This window comes from Chrysochloris asiatica, unplaced genomic scaffold (genome assembly GCF_000296735.1).
Source record: "Chrysochloris asiatica unplaced genomic scaffold, ChrAsi1.0 scaffold00043, whole genome shotgun sequence".
NCBI classification, from domain to species: Eukaryota; Metazoa; Chordata; class Mammalia; order Afrosoricida; family Chrysochloridae; genus Chrysochloris; species Chrysochloris asiatica.
The window spans coordinates 19,020,079-19,036,388 of NW_006408561.1; the positions used below are offsets into that span (position 1 = coordinate 19,020,079).

At 39.4% G+C, this 16,310-nt stretch overlaps 1 protein-coding gene across 1 annotated transcript in view; it reads right to left on the reverse strand.

Annotated features, from left to right (window-relative positions):
- The window catches only part of SLC2A2 (solute carrier family 2 (facilitated glucose transporter), member 2), a 39,048-nt gene extending 31,533 nt beyond the window's left edge, over window positions 1-7,515 (reverse strand). The window contains exon 1 of the mRNA XM_006861831.1: window positions 7,501-7,515. Within this exon, the coding sequence (XP_006861893.1) occupies window positions 7,501-7,515 (15 nt within the window). The remainder of the gene's footprint in view (window positions 1-7,500) is intronic.
- Window positions 7,516-16,310: the final 8,795 nt, after the last annotated feature.

The following is a 16,310-nucleotide window of genomic DNA, read 5'->3' on the forward strand; positions in this document are numbered from 1 at the left end:
ATGGCGATTACATACTCACTCTTATTAAGTTGCAAAGGAAGTTTATAATATCATTCATGGTTTTTCTAAAATGGCTTAAACATGAGTACTCTTTAATTTGTGTGTATATGTATATAATTCAGAAAATTTTCTTGGAGAATAAATAACCAGGTGCCCTTTGGGAAGGAATGTGAGACTACAGGAGTACAAGGGGTTAGTCTTTGTCTTTTCTTTATATTATTAGACATTTTAAAAGGAAAATATCTCATGTATACTAAAATTTAATATGTGCTACATTTTTTTAAAGTAAGGAGCATGGGATATAGTGGGCACTTTGTTGAATGAATAAATGGGTCTTGTCAACATATATTCCAGTTCCCACTGTTTTCCTTAGCAGGCATGTGACTGAGTTACTTCATCTCTAGGAGCTACAGATTTTTCTCTAAATGAGGAATGACTGTAATTTCCTCTACTCCAGCATGAAGAATGGCTCATTAGCCATTCAGGCTGAAAGTCGGAAAGTTCAGTGTTAACATCAACAAAGAATTATCACAGAAACACCCTGAAGGAAGCTTTCAAGTTATTTATTTAGTCTAGTGGTTCTGAAACCAGAATCTCCTTGGAGAGCTTGCATCACATGCACAGTCTTGGACCTTACTCCAGATCTGCCACAAAACTGAAAATCTCTGGGGTAAGGATCGGAAATTTATAGGTTCACAAAGCTCACCCTCATTCACTAATTCAGAATTAATTGCCTATGTAGACATCCTTCTCAGCAATTTACACTCCTGAAACAAAAGGCTTCAGAGCTGGCCCCGAAAGATATGATGATATGAAATATATGATACTACTTGTGTGGCTCTGTGGATTACTGCACTGGACCACAAGGTCGGTTTGGACACAAGATTGGTGGTTCAAGCTCACCAGCTGCTCCTTGTAAACTCTATGCATGGTTGCTATGAGTCTGGATCAGCTTGACAGCATTTAAAACAATAACAACAATCCAACATTATAGATTAAGGAGCTCTGGTAGCATAGTGCTTACAAATCGGGCTGCTAACCTCAAGGTCAGCAGTTTGAAACTATCAGCTGTCAAGAGAGAAAGATGAGGCTTTCGGCTCCCATAAAAATTTACAGCCTCGGAAACCCTGTACAGGGTCACTATGAGTCAGAACCGACTCCACGGTACTTAACAACATTATATATTACACACACACACTATTGGTTCTGTAGTGTACCAGAGGTTTGAAATTGTCCTCTAAAATGCAATTAGACATATCGAACTCATTGGCTGAGACAGTCAAAAAAGCAAATATGAGGTTCATTTACTTGATTAGAGGTTTTTCTTCATATCCCTTTTCCTCTCAAGCTGTTCCCAAGGACATAGAATTTCATTTGATTTACTGATAGTAACACTTTCAACAATAAGGAAATCTAGGAGTGCCTACAAAGTACTTAAGAACAACAATAAAGTACTGTTACTCACTTCCCTCATAAACCTCATCAACAGCTCCTCCTCCTCCCCCCCCCCCCCCGTTTCTTTAATGTGGAAAATCTGACTTTGTTGTTAACTTCTGTCAAGTCAGTTCCAACTCATAGTGACCCTGTATAGGGTTTCCAAGGAGCAGCTGGTGGGTTTGAACTGCCAGCCTTGTGGTTTACAGTCTAGTGCCGATCCTACAGCACCACACCAGGAATCCAATCTGACTTTGTTGTTGTTGGTAAGTGCCATCAAGTCAATTCTGACCCATAGAGACCCTGTATAGGGTTTCCAAGGAGCAGCTAGTAAGCTTGAACCTCCGACCATAAAGTTCAAATGGCTTTGCAGTCTGGCTCATTAACTCATAAAAACACTGTTGTAAGGCTTAATACTTAATATCTTAACAACAACAACAACAACAACAACTGACTATGCTTACTACATGCAAGGTGACTCGTGCAATATGGATGATCTCTTTGACTCCTTGAATTTAGTAGTTTAAACGTCTGAAATTTATTATCCTTCAGTCGTTTAGTCCAGAAGCTGGGCTAAAATTAAGATGTCATCAGGCAGTGCGCCATTCGGTAGCCACTAGAGGAAAATTTGGGTTAATGGTAGAATTCAGCTCCTTGTGATTGTAGGACAAGGTCTTCATTATCCTCCTGGCTGTAACTGAAGGTCATTCCTAACTGTAGAAGCTGCCACATTCTTTGACTAGTGGCATCCTTTCTTCATTTTCATAGCCAGGGATGAATCACTCTAATCTTCCCAAGTCACATCTTTATAACTCAATTATAGCCAGGAAAGATTCCCCACTTTTGAGGATTCGTGTGATTAGTTTGAGATCACCTTATCATTTGAGTATCCTTCCCACCTCAGGGTCAATAACCTTAATCACATCTCAAGCCCACGTAAGGTAACATATTGATAGGTTCTGAGAACTAAGACATGGATATATTTATTATTGTTGTTAAGTACCGTCGAGTCAGTTCCGACTCATAGCAACCCTGTATAGGGTTTCCGCGGAGTTTGAACTGCCAACCTTGTGGTTCAAACCAACCTTGTGCTCCTGTGCTTATCCTACAGCACCACACCAGGACTCCATGGAGGGCCATTATTCTGCCCACCACATTCCTCATGACAGCACCATTAGAATCCCTATTGTATAGATAACTAGACAGCCTGGTTATGGTCTCACATCCAGTAAATTATAGAATAATGATTTGGAACAAGAGCCTATGCTTTTGAAAAATGTGTTATTCTACATTCCTGGCTGGTCAGAAACAAACATACAAAAGTCAAACATCTCTAAATATCAAGATATGTAAAATCTAAGACTTTACACATCCACAGTATTTTCCATATGTAATTCTGATGCTAAACCACAAAACTTCCATTTCCCAGTAAATTTTCTAAGCACCCACCACACAAATCTCCACCTTCACCTATCTATAGAAAAATTTGTAAGTTCTCTGTATAAAAGTCCACAGCAGCAAAGGCTACTCAACTGCTTATCTGTAACTGAGCTGCACAAGAACCTCACATGCAAGCCCAGGGCCAAGTTGTGCAAGCCAATCTCTTGCATCTCCTTTTCTTCCTTGTGGCAGAGTGCACAAGCACTTGGTTTCCTACTCCATCCCTGGACTTCTGCCCTCTGCTGGCTCTCCCTTCCTGTCCCCCAAATACAAGCATAGATCCTTTTTACTCATTGTAAGATCCCAAACAATGGCCATGCCAGTGGTGAACAGGTGTGCCATAGAAGTGGGGTGAAGGTGGTGATGGATGAATTTGGCTTCCCATTGTCTCCATCAAATTTCTCTTGCCATCCCAAATACACAGTCTAAGTCACAACATTGTTAGTTGTTCCTACATTAGTTTGATAAAAAAAAATAAAAGGTAGAAGATAGAAGGTCTTTCAAAGATAGAAGGTCTCTGGAGTTCTAACTCCATTTATTTTTTCCAACCAGATTGTTACTTCTAAGACCTTACTGGAGCTAAGAATTCTAGAAATACTCCTAAAATCCATTACTCATGTTGTAAGTATAAAAAAAATAGCATCCGTAAATAAGAAATCTTCTTCTTGTTGTTAAGTGGCATCAAGTCGATTCTGACCCATAGCGACCCTGGACAGAGTTTCCAAGGAGCAGCTGGTGAGCTTGAAGTACAAATCTTGCAGTTCAAATGGCTTTGCAGTCTGGTGCTTTAACCTACAGTGCCACACCAGGATGCTCTTAAAAGACATGGTCTGGCCTTCCTGGATGCTTTTTCAAAGTTGGCACTATTGCTGCTCGACACCTCTCCCCTACCCTGTTTCTGGAGTTCTCATTTTTAACTCTCCAAGATAGAAATTTCACACAGTTGTCCAGGTAAGAAGCAGTTCTCTTGAATTTCTGAAACTTTCCAAATAGTTGATTACTCTAAATATCAAAGTCTGTTTGATTTCATTATTTTTTCATTCTTTTCCCCATACTTATTTTCAGGTTTAATTTCTCTCTCTGAACTTCATGTTAAACTGGCTCCCTATTTTTTTCTTTCTCCAACATTATGAATGAAAAGAAGTAATATTTATAGTGAATCTCCTATGTGACTTTGGCACTCACCTTGGTCAGAGGAAACTTTTGTTTATGAGAAGGAAAATTCTGAAATTGTTGAGTCTGAATAAACCCCATTAACCCTCATCATTCGATCTAATATCTAAGTGTTTGGTACATGAATAGATGCAAAATAATAATAGTAATAATAATAAAACCATTGTCATCAAGTTGAGTCCAACTTCTGACAATTCCGTGTATGTCAGAGTAGAATGGTTCTCCTTGAGTTTTTAATAGTTGTCATGGGATAAGCAATGGACTGCTAACCACAAGGTTGGTGGTTCAAACCCAGCAGCCACTAAGCTGAGAAAGATGAGGCTGTCTTATCCCATGAAGATTTATGGTCTTGAAAACCTTAGATAGGGTTGATATGAGTCAGAATTGACTCGATGGTAGTGTGTTTGGGTTTTTCAGATGTAGAGCACCACGGGCACTTCTGGGTGGACTCAAATGTCTAATCTTTAGTTTAACAGCTGAGCATGTAAATTGTTTGCATCATTCAGGGACTCTGGGTGTAGAGTAGCTAGTGACAATTTAAAGAGGCTCTTACTCTAAATGGTTTAGAACGTGGGCTTGGACAGAGCAAACCCAAAATCTCCTTGGAGAGCTTTTTCCACATACAGATTTTACAGTATTGTATAACCCTGTTGGGAGGAATTAGAGCCATCTTTTCCCATATGGGGACTCTCAGTTGTGTTTTCAGTTGCTTTACTATGCACCTGCAGATTAAGAACTCAATTTTCCCGACTCTCAGTCCTGTGCAAATCTCACTTCTTTCAAGGTCTAGGTAGATCAAAAAGCTGAAAAACATTGAGCTTTATGTCAGTTCACTTTCTTTCTTGGTTCCATTATAGATAGTTCCTTTGTTCTCTAACAAAGTCCTACAACACAATTTCTAAAGCCCCTTGAGGGAATGTAATGATCCTTCTAAAGGAAACTTCAGCATCTGCTACATGTCAAGCACTGTGCTAATCACGTCAACTTCCTTTTTGTAGTGTCTTCCAAACTTCAGTTCTTTGAGAACTGCTTTCATCATTTTTGCCAAATCTCCACACCATCTGTACAGATATTAACTTAACATTAGCCTTTATATTGTCTTTAAAGTGCTGCCTCCTTTAGCTTTGTACTAGGCAATAATATCTATGAAATCATGATGTGTTAGTTACTTTTTAGAAGACACATTCTGTAAATTAATAACTATGTGTAGCACTGTAAAATAACCACTGGACCACAACAATATCAGTGGTTCAAACCTACCAGCCACTCCTCAGAAGCCCTACATGGCCACTATGAATCAGAACCTTCTCAATGACACTTAACAACAGCAAGAATTAACATTAAAAATGTCATCTAAGCATTTCAAACATAAGAACAATTATAAGGATGACACAGGATAGACAGTGTTTTGTTATGTTGTGTATAGGGCAGCTATGAGTTAGAATCGACTCAACGACACCTAACAACAACAAAGTTTTCTTAGAGTAGCTCATTTAATTACCACCAAATGCTAAGGTACTATTATAATCACTGTGTCCTGGTATGGTGCTGTAGGATAAGCACTGGAGTTCTAACCATAAGATTGGCAGTTCAAACAGACCAGTTGCTCCTTGGAAACCCTACACAGAGTTAGAACACACTTGACAGTATTTAACAAAAACATCCTACATTATATCTTTATACTGTAGTCCAAATGTTCTTATAGTATCACACTATAGGAAACCCAATTCAGTTACATTACTTAACCCAGCATTGCCAGGCCCCGAAATCCAAGCCTGACCGACTGCAAAGCCCTGCTCTTAACCAAGTTTCTTAGTGACTGATGTGAGGGATACTCAGCTTTGTCAGTAAAATTTGCCAGAGCAGAATTTATAGTTCCTACACTAACAGGGACACAGATCCACAAACTTAGATTTTTACATATAGGGAAGGGGGAGTTTGGCTAGAAGAAACTTACAAAGGAAAAATCGCGCTAAGCCCTTCCTAAGTTTTAATTTTGAGAAATATCAAATCTACAGAGAAGTGGAAGGGGTAGTAAGTACCATATTGTCATCCGTACTTACTAACCGTCATCACTTACTGTTTGTGTGTGGCATTGGCTGAACCATTTGAAAAGAAATGGCAGATAGTGTGTCTTTTCACCTCTACATGCAAGAGGGCTTCAAAGAGTTTGTCAAAAAATTCCATTATTCTTTTAATTTTCCATGAACTTTTTGAAGCTCCCCCCATACTTCTTCTGCACGTACTTACTAAGAACAAAGATCATCTCCTCCATTATGACAATACAACTAATACACCCCAAAATGTAACAGTAACACACTAATATTACCTAACATACAGAAAACAATAAAAAATGAATACATCACTATATAATCAATTCCATCTCATAGAGACTCTGCTGTTATTGTTAAGTGACATCGAGTCAGTTCTGACTCAAAGTGACCCTGTATAGGGTTTCTGAGAAACAACTGGTGAGTGTGACCCACAGATCTTGTGGTTTAACCTGACCTTTTGGTCCAGGGCTTTAGCCCACAGCACCACACCAGGACATTATAGGATAGGATAAAACTTCCTCGTAGGGTTTCCAAGTCTATAATCTTTCCTGGAGCAGTCTCAGCTTTCTCGTATAGAGCTGCTGGTAGGTTCCCTCCTTCGACCTTTCAGTCAGCATCTATCTATGTTTCAAGTTTCTCAACAGTTTCAATAATACCCCTTATCTCTCACCTCCCATGATCTAATCCAAGATTATTCACTGCATTTCGTTGTCAGGTTTCTTAGTCTCTTTTAATCTAGAACAGACTTTCCACTTCTTTTGTCTTTCATACATTAAAATCTTTAAGGCGTCTATATCAGTTGTCATGATTAGTTAAATTCAGGCTAAACTGCCTTCCTTTTCTTTTTTCATATGCCTTGAATAATATGATTTTACAGAACTACTTGAGAAAAAGTTATGCACACTATACATAACTGCATAACTTTTTCTCAAGTAATTCTGTATAATCATACTAGAAAACACATACAGAAAATATAGTAAGAATCTTTAAAACCTAGTAGCTTCTGGATAAGTTTCGTATATGTATGTTGTTAAGTGCTGTTGAGTTAGTTCCGACTCATAGGATACTTTATAGAGTTTCTATAGAGTGGCTGGTGGGTTTGAACCACCAACCTTTCAGTTAGCAGTCCAGTGTTTATTCTACAGCACCACACCAGAGTATATATGTATGTATATATATATATTAGATAGATAGATAGATAGATAGATAGATAGATAGATAGATAGATAGATAGATAGATAGATAGATATGTTAAGGGAACTATTAATTGGCTAGGTAAAGAGAGGTAGCTATGATCTGCGATAGCTACACCCAACATCCCAAGAAGTTTCTTATTTAAACGGATTTCCCTTTTCATCTCCTTAAAAACAGATTCAAAATGAGCACAATGTTGCTTTACCTTATCGTCTGTCATTTTATGGGCAGTGAGTCCTTTTCTCAAATCCAGGCCCTGTAGAGAGAGTGGGCACTTGCAGCTGCAGCCCTGCCTGTATTCTCCCTGCTCTGCATAACCCTAGTTATACATTGGAGAAGGAGGAGCAAGGTGAGGGAGGAGTGAGGCCACTACACACCTTCAAGTTGAAGTCTACTTTGCAGAGCCTACCTTGCAGAGAGGCTGGATATTGACGGGAATCTAATCAATAAGTACTTTGCCTCAGCAACCTGTGGCATGAATGTCTTTGTTCCACCAAAATGAAAATGGGAGCAGGTTCTTTAGGCGTAAGTTACAAACTTAAGGCTGTCACATATGAAGGCACATGTGTTACATGTGGCAGCAACTGGGAGGTAAAGAGAAAACTCACTGGGGTATTATGTGGAAGATGAACTATGCTGGGCTGCTATGCTGTGTTGAGGGGAAGACAGATGAAGTCTAGAACCTGGGAAATACGCTGTGCTCTGCTTCCGAGAGAAGCAGTGTTGTCGTATGTGTGCTTTAGAGGTAGGCTATGTGGCAAGAGGCTGTTGTAGGGGTGAGTGCATGAGCTTTGGAATGTGGTGGACTTGGCTTTGAGTTTCAACATTTTCCTCATGGTGTGACCTTAGACTAGTGGGTTCCTGTGACTTTTCTGTGCCTTCCTTAATTTTTTTCTTTTCTGGGATAAAATTGAAATAGCAGGACAACAGTCTCTTTTATTAAAAAATATTAAACAAGGTAATATATGAAAATGCTTAGCATAATCCTGATACAAAAAAAGTGTTCAGCAAGTGGTTGTGGTTGTTGTTGTTGTTACTGTTAAGTGACATCTCATCAATTTCAATCCATAGCGACCCTGTATAGGGTTTCCAAAGAGTGACAGGTGAGATTGAACCATTGACCTTGCAGTTCAAATGGACTTTGCAGTCCAGTGCATTAACCCAAAATGCCAGAGGTAGTTGCTGTTATTATTATTGGTTCAGTGTGTCAAGGAAACTTCTGGAGGTGATAGTGGACCATGCTCAACTAAAAGTGCTCATATGGCATGGGCTGGTGCCTCACTATGTATCCAGTCACCATGGGGGCCCATGCAATATCAAATCTGATTGAGCTTAAACTATCAACTGTTGTTGTTGGGTGTTACATGCCATAGAGTCAGTTCTGACTCATAGTGACCCTGTAGAGGGTTTCTGAGGCTGTAAATCTTTATGAGAACAGGAAGCCTCATCTTTATCTGGTAGTTTTGAACTACTGACCGTGAGATTAGCAGCCTGATTCATAACCACTATGCTACCAGTGCTCCTGGTTTGTTGACTAGGGTTCCATTTAAGTGTCCAATGAGACCAGTTCCCAGCAGAGGAAATGTGACAGCTGATGGTAGTAAGAAGAGAGGTGCTTTGAAGAAACAGAATGAGTAATTAATTGTAGTTAGGGGTGGAAGAGACTCAGGTTTCATTTGCCTTTTTTTTCTTTTCCCCACCTCTTTTCATTTCTACCAGCTCTGCATTGCTAAGTGTTTGATTTGAGATGGTAAATTATTCAATTCAAGCCACAAACTTTTACCAAATCTGCAAAGTCTCAAGCTCTGGGATGAATGAAAGAAAGAAAACACAACCTCCTCTTACAAGGAGCTCATAATATATAAGAAGAAATGTATGTAAACACTATACACAAAACCTAAAACAAACACATACACACATACAACCCAAACCCATTGCCATTTAGTAATAGTGAGAGAAGGATATGATGTTTGGTAAGGCGGAGGGTCAGAGAAAAAGAGGAAGACACCCAATGAGATGGATTGGCCAAGTAGCAGCATCGATGGACTCAAGCATGGCCCAGGATCAGGCAGTGTTTCATTCTGCTGTGCATAAGGTTGCTATGAGTCAGTACCGACTCAATGGCACCTAACAACAACAACAACAAATCTATAGCAGAGTAAAACTGTAAATCTTTCCAGAAGCAGACAGCCATATCTTCTCCTTCAGAGCAGCTGGTGGATTTGAAGGAAGACCTTTCAGTTGGCAGTCAGATGCTTAAGTATGGAGCCATCCCAGACTGCAATGCAGTACACAGTGTGAGAATTTCTCCTTGGGAAGCCATGGAATGATAGCTAATCTTTATTGAGGTCTTGCTCTGTGCCAGGTGCTGCTCTCAGCACTCTGCTTGGATTAGTTCAGCCAAGTCTTGGAGGGCAGCTTTGAAATCAGCCTTGAAAGTGTCCAGCACATGCAGTGGCCACACTGACATTCTTGTAGAGCCATCTCCTTGCTTTCTGTTCTGCTCTGGGTCAACCAGAGACATCACACTCATGTCAGAGGTGTCTATATTCATGAGTGGATACCTTAGCAGTCGTTTTCAGGAAAGAGTCTTTGTAAGTTGTCAGAAACAATGCATTAGCTATCCCGTGCTGTTCAGCAACCTTTGTTTTTTGAACCTTCCTTAAGAAATGGAATTTGCCTTGAGTGAGGTGTGGGGTGGGTGAGTATACCCAGCGTGGCTGAGCTGGGGAAGAGGAGGTTCAGTTTAGGTCTTTTGCTCTTGCTCAAGAATGAGTCATCTCTCTGCATCACTTAGGGATGAGGTAAAACTTTATCTGTGTGTGTGTGTGTATATATGTGTGTGTATGGTGGGGGAGAGGAAGGGGGGTGTGACGGTTATTTAGTTACACTGATTGAATTGATTGATTTAGCCTTTGGAGAACTGATTCTCAATTTCTGCCTGGCAGGAGAGTTTGCATTAGCACAAACCAGAGGAGCTGCAGGTCCTGCTGACAAGAGGGTGTCCAGGCATTTCCTGGTGGTAGGATAATGTCAGGCCTCTTGTGTTCTGCTTTTTACAAGTGGAGAGCTGGGCAAAGAGAGGTGAATTATTCAATGTGGGGCACCAGTGCCCAACATTATGCTGGGCGGGATGAAACCAGATCTATGGAGGTTCTTCTGTCTTCCCACTTTAAAACCCTGTAGATATGAGAGTCTAATCATTTCATTGATTAATTTAATCTCATTTGTAGATCCCCTAAGTGGTTAGAGTTTTCCAGGACAGAAAAGGATACCCCCTTTTATTTTTCATTATTGTTTTTCCGTTTACTAAAATAGTTGTTAGTTTTTATTCTATAAATGGGAGGAAGATATCCAATTTTCTCCATGTGATGCATTCCTTTCTGTTTGGGTCAGGCATGGTAAGTGGAAAAGCATCTTTGGAGAGCCAAACAAAATGACATCACCTGAGACCAAGTGAGATGCGGGTGGGAGAGGGGTAAGGTGGAGGTACATATGAGAATGTGCAAAAGTCCCCAGGCCCTGATAAAGACCATTGTATGTTAAGATTTCTAAGCCAAATTTTCCATCGCCCCACTGCAGCCTGCTAAAGAGAAGCAAACCTTTTCATACTTTGTCTTTCCATTGTCTCAACAGCTCTCTCTAGTTAAGTCCAGCATCTCTCCTGAGCCTCCTACCTGATGTCCCTGCTCCCATTCTTGGTCTACAGTTCCTTCTAGAGAGAGCAGCCAAAAATAAGTTTTAAAGTTACAAGTCTCCAAATGCCTCCCAATCTTGCTTAGAACAAAACTCACGTTCCTCACCATAGCTTATGAGGCATGCCTTGATGTATCCCTTGAGGTGAAGATTAACGGCAGGAATTGTCTAACCATATTCTCTTTCCCTGCTATCTCAGAGGTTTATAGAATCAAGAAAGCCAATCATACTTTATAATCCAGATTGCCTAGTTCCATGTTATTCACTAGGCTTACTTCCCTGCATTCATCCCCACCCTTTAGAAACACTTTCAAGTGAAACCAGGAGATGGGTCAACATCCACATAGAAGGGCTAATGGGGCAGCTGAGGGCCCAATGTCAGTATGATGAATATTGGGGGAGTTGAGTCAGTACTGAGAGTTCCAGTCATCTCATTTCAGGTGGAAACTCTTAATTTATTGTTAATTTTTTGGAAATGTGGATTTATTTTTAAGGAAATCTTGAGATTTACTCAAATAAAGTAGGGTATTTTAAGTAAGCAAGACTATTAAGCTATGTGAAATGCAAAAATCCTTCTTTGCCCATTGACATCCACTTGGGTGTAGCCACATACGGTACCTAAAAGTTTCCTGAAAATCCACATCTTTCAGATTTAGCATAGTTGTTGTTGTTGTTGTTGTTGTTGTTGTCAGGTGCCATTGAGTCGGAACCGACTTATAGCGACCCCATTGACAGCAGAACGAAACAATGTCCAATCCTGGGCCAACCTCACTACCACTGCCACACTTGACGCCATCAATGATGTCACCTGGCTGATCTATCTCATTGGGGGTCTTCCTCTCTTTCTCTGACCCTCCATCTTACCCAGCATGACATCCTTCTCTAGCGACTGTTCCCTCCTGACAATATGTCCAAAGTATGAGAGACGGAGTTTAGCCATCTCGGCCTCCAAGGAGCATTCTGGCTGCATTCTTCCAAAACAGATCTATTGGTTCTTTTGGCAGTCCATGGCACTTTTAGTATTCTCCTCCAACACCAAAACTCGATGGCATCAATTCTTCTACAATCTTCCTTATTCACTGTCCAGCTTTCGCATCCATATGAGGTTATTGAAAATACCATGGCTTGGGTCAGGCGCACCTTAATCCTTGCTCTTCAACACTTAAAAAAGTTCCTGTGCGGCATATTTGCCCAATTTGCACAGAAATGAATTACTTAAACCTTGTTCATTTGTGTTATAGTAGCATTAGTGATAACTCTCATATCTAGTATTCTTGTAGACTTTTACAGCTATAGTAAATGACATTTCGTAATATCCCCATAATATACCTGAAGTAGGTGTTATTATTCACATGTAACAGATAAAGAAACAGGTGTACAAAAACAGCTTAGTAATTTGATCAAGGTCACATAATTAGGTACTGTCACAGTTTCTTATGAACCCAGGCTTTAGATTTTTTTTAAAAAAAACTTTTTATTGTTAATTGAATGAAAGTTTATAAAAGAGATGATCAGATTTACATTAAAAAAAAAATCATACTTTGTTTCATCTCAATGATTGCAGTCCCCTCCATGTAACAACAGTTACCCACTTGCTCCTTGTGGTTCTTATTCCCAATCCAGCCTCCTTTCAACCCTTCTAAACTTTACTTTTAATCTTGAATGGTTGATCATTCCATGGTAAGCATACTGTACTAGTGTTATTGTCCCCCTTATATACTTATCTCTACCAATCATCTGTCAGTTTGTCATACTGTGGTGGCTTGCATTTTGCTGAGATATTGGAAGCTATGCAACCAGTATTTTAAATACCAGCAGAATAACCCATGGTGGACAGGTTTCAGATGATCTTCCAGACTAAGACAGATTAGGAAGAAGGAGAAACCGACTATTTCTGAATAGTTAGTCACTGAAAACCTTATTTATAAAAGTGGGACACTGTCAGCAGCAGAATATTGAATACTGAAAAATGATGAAGAACACCCCCAAATTGTCAGATATGGTGTGGGGAAATGAGCCCCTCAGATTGGAAAGCACACAGAATGCAACTGGGGGAGAGCTGCCTCCTCAGAGTAGATTTGACCGTGATAATGTGAAGGGAGTAAAGCTTTCAAAACCTTCATTTGCTGATGGGACACAAAACGAAGAGAAATAGCTGTAAACATCCATCATTAATAATCAGAACATGAAATGTACAGAGTATGACTCTGGAAAAATTGGAAATTGTCAAAAATGAAATGGAATGGAAAAACATTGATATATTAGGCATTAATGAGCTAGAATGGACTGGTTTTGCCCATTTTGAATCTAACAATCACATAGTTTATGATGCCAGGAACAACAAATTGAAAAGGACTGGCATTGCATTTATCATCAAGAATATTTCAAGAAATACCATGAAATACAATGCTGTTTGTGATAGGATAATACCCACATGCCTACAAGGAAGATCAATTAATATACTATTGTTCAAATTTATGCACCAATCACTAAAGCCAGTGATGATGAAATTAAAGCATTGTACCAACTTCTTCAAGGAGCTCTGGTAATGTAGTGGTTATGAATTGGGCTGTGAACCTTAAGGTCAGTAGTTCAAAACTATGAGCTGTTCCATGGGAGAAAGATGAGGCTTTCTGCTCCCGTAAAGATTTACAGCCTCGGAAACCCTGTAGAGGGTTGCTATAAGTTGGAACAGACTCCCTGGCACATGACCACTACCACCACCAACTTCTTCAGTCTGAAACTGATCAAATATGCAATCGAGATGTATTGATAAGTAATAGGTATTAGAATGCAAAGTCTGTAAATAAAGAGAAAGGATCAGTAATTGGAAAATATAGCCTTGGTGATAGAAAGAATGCTGGCGGTCACATAATAGAATTTTTCAAGACCAATGACTTCTTTATTGAAAATACCTTTTTAAACAACATAAAAGACAACTATACATATAGACATCACCAGAAGGAATACGCAGAAATCAAAGTGACTACATCTGTGAAAAGAGATGGTGGAAAAACTCCATATTATCAGCCCAAACAAGGCTAGGGGCCAACTGTGAAACAGACTATCATTTGTAAGTTCAGGCTGAAGCTGAAGAAAATTAAACAAGTTCACGAGAGTCTAAATACAACCTAGAACATATCCCACCTAAATTTAGAGATCATCTCAAAAACAAATTTGATGAATTAGTCACTCATGGCTGAAGACCACAAGAGTTGTGGGATGACATCAAGGACATCATACAGGAAGCAACAAAAGGTAAGTAAGAAGGCAAGAAAGAAAGTAAAGAACAAAATGGATGTCAGAAGAGACTCTGAAACTTGCTCTCCAGTGTAGAGATGCTAAAGCAAATGGAAGAAATGAAGAGGTAAAAGAATCAAGCAGAAATTTTCAAAGGGCAGATCGAGAAGACAAAGTCAAATATAATGAAATGTGCAAATACCTGGAGTTAGGAAACTAGAAGAGAAGAATACGCTCAGCATTTCTGAAGCTAAAAGAACTGAAGAAAAAATGTATGCCATGACTTGCAATATTGGAGAGTTCTATGAGCAAAATATTGAATTATGCAGAAAGTGTAGGAAAAAAATGGAAGGAATACGCAGTCACTGTACCAAAAGAAATGGTCAATGTTCTACCATTTCTAGAGGTAGCATGTGATCAAGAGCCAATGATACTGAAGGAAGAAGTCCAGGGTGCACTGAAGGCATTGACAAAGACTAAGGCTCTGGGAATTGATGGAATACAAATTAAATCTCTGAACAGAGGCAACACAGGAGACACTCATCTATGCCAAGAAATTTGAAAGACAGCTACCTGACCAACTGATTGGAAGAGATTCATATTTGTGTCCATTCTAAAGAGAGTTGTTGAAACAGAATGCAGACATCAGCAGATAATATAATTAAATTTGCTAAAAATAATACAAAGATGACTGCAACAGGACATTGACAGGAAGCTGCCAGAGGTTTAGGCCAGATTCAGATGGGGACATGGACCAATGGATATCATTCCTGACGTCAGATAGATCTTGGCTGAAAGCAGAGAATACCAGAAAGATGTTTACCTGTGCTTTATTGACTATGCAACAACTTTAAAATGTGTAGCTAATGAAAAGCTATGGACAACATTGTAGAGAATGAGTATTCTAGAACCCTTGATTGTGCTCATGAAGAACCTGCACATAGACCAAGAAGCAATCATTCAAACAGAACAAGGGGACACTGACTGAATGGTTTAAAATCAGGAAAGGTGTACACCTAGGTTATATTCTTTCACCATACTTATTTAATCTGTATGCTAAGCAAATAATTTGAGAAACTGGATTATATGAAGAATTTGATATCAGGTTTGGAGGTAGACTGATTAACAACATATGATATGCAAATGATATAACCTTGTCTGCTGAAAGGGAAGAGGACTTACATGCTTACTTATGAAGATCAAAGACCACAGCCTTTGGTATGGGTTCTCAATGTAAAGAAAACAAAAATCCTCATCACTGGGCCAACAAATAACATCAAGATAAATGGAGAAAAGATTGAAGTTATCAAAGACAACTATCAACACTCATGGAAGCAGCAGTCAACAAATCAGATGACATATTGCATTAGGCAAATCTTCTCTGCAAGGCTTTTTAAAGTGTTGAAGAGCAAAGATGTCAGTTTGAGGACTAAAGTGCTCCTGACCCAAGCCATGGTATTTTCAATAACCTCATATGCATGTGAAAGTTGAACAGTGAATAAGAAGAGCATAGAAGAACTGATGCATTTGAGTTATGGTGCTGGAGAAGAATATTAAAAATACTATGGACTGCATGAAGAACAAACAAATCTGTGTTGGAAGTAGTACAGCCAGAATGTTCCTTGGAAGCCAGGATTGTCAAATTTCATCTCTCATACTTAGGGCATATTCAGGAGGGACCAGTTCCTGGAATAGACGATATCATGCTTAGTAAAGTGGAGGGTCAGTAAAAAAGAGGAAACCCCCCCAATGTGATGGATTGGAACAGTAGCAGCAGCAATGAATGGAAGCATAGCAACAGTTGTAAGTTTGGTGCAGGACCGGTAAGTGTTTCATTTTTGTGTGTATAAGGTCTCTGTGAATTCTACAGACTTGATGGCACCTAACAACAACAAATATAACTATATACTGTTTGGCTGGAAATGGGCCACGATGATGAGTTTTGTTCCAGACCTGAATTATGGCTGAGAACTAGTCTCAAATTCCTCTAATCTCTACAGGTCTGACCAATAAGCACAGTCTTTTTATTTTCAGTTTTGAGTTTTGTTTCATATTTTCTTCTATTCTATACAGGACCTT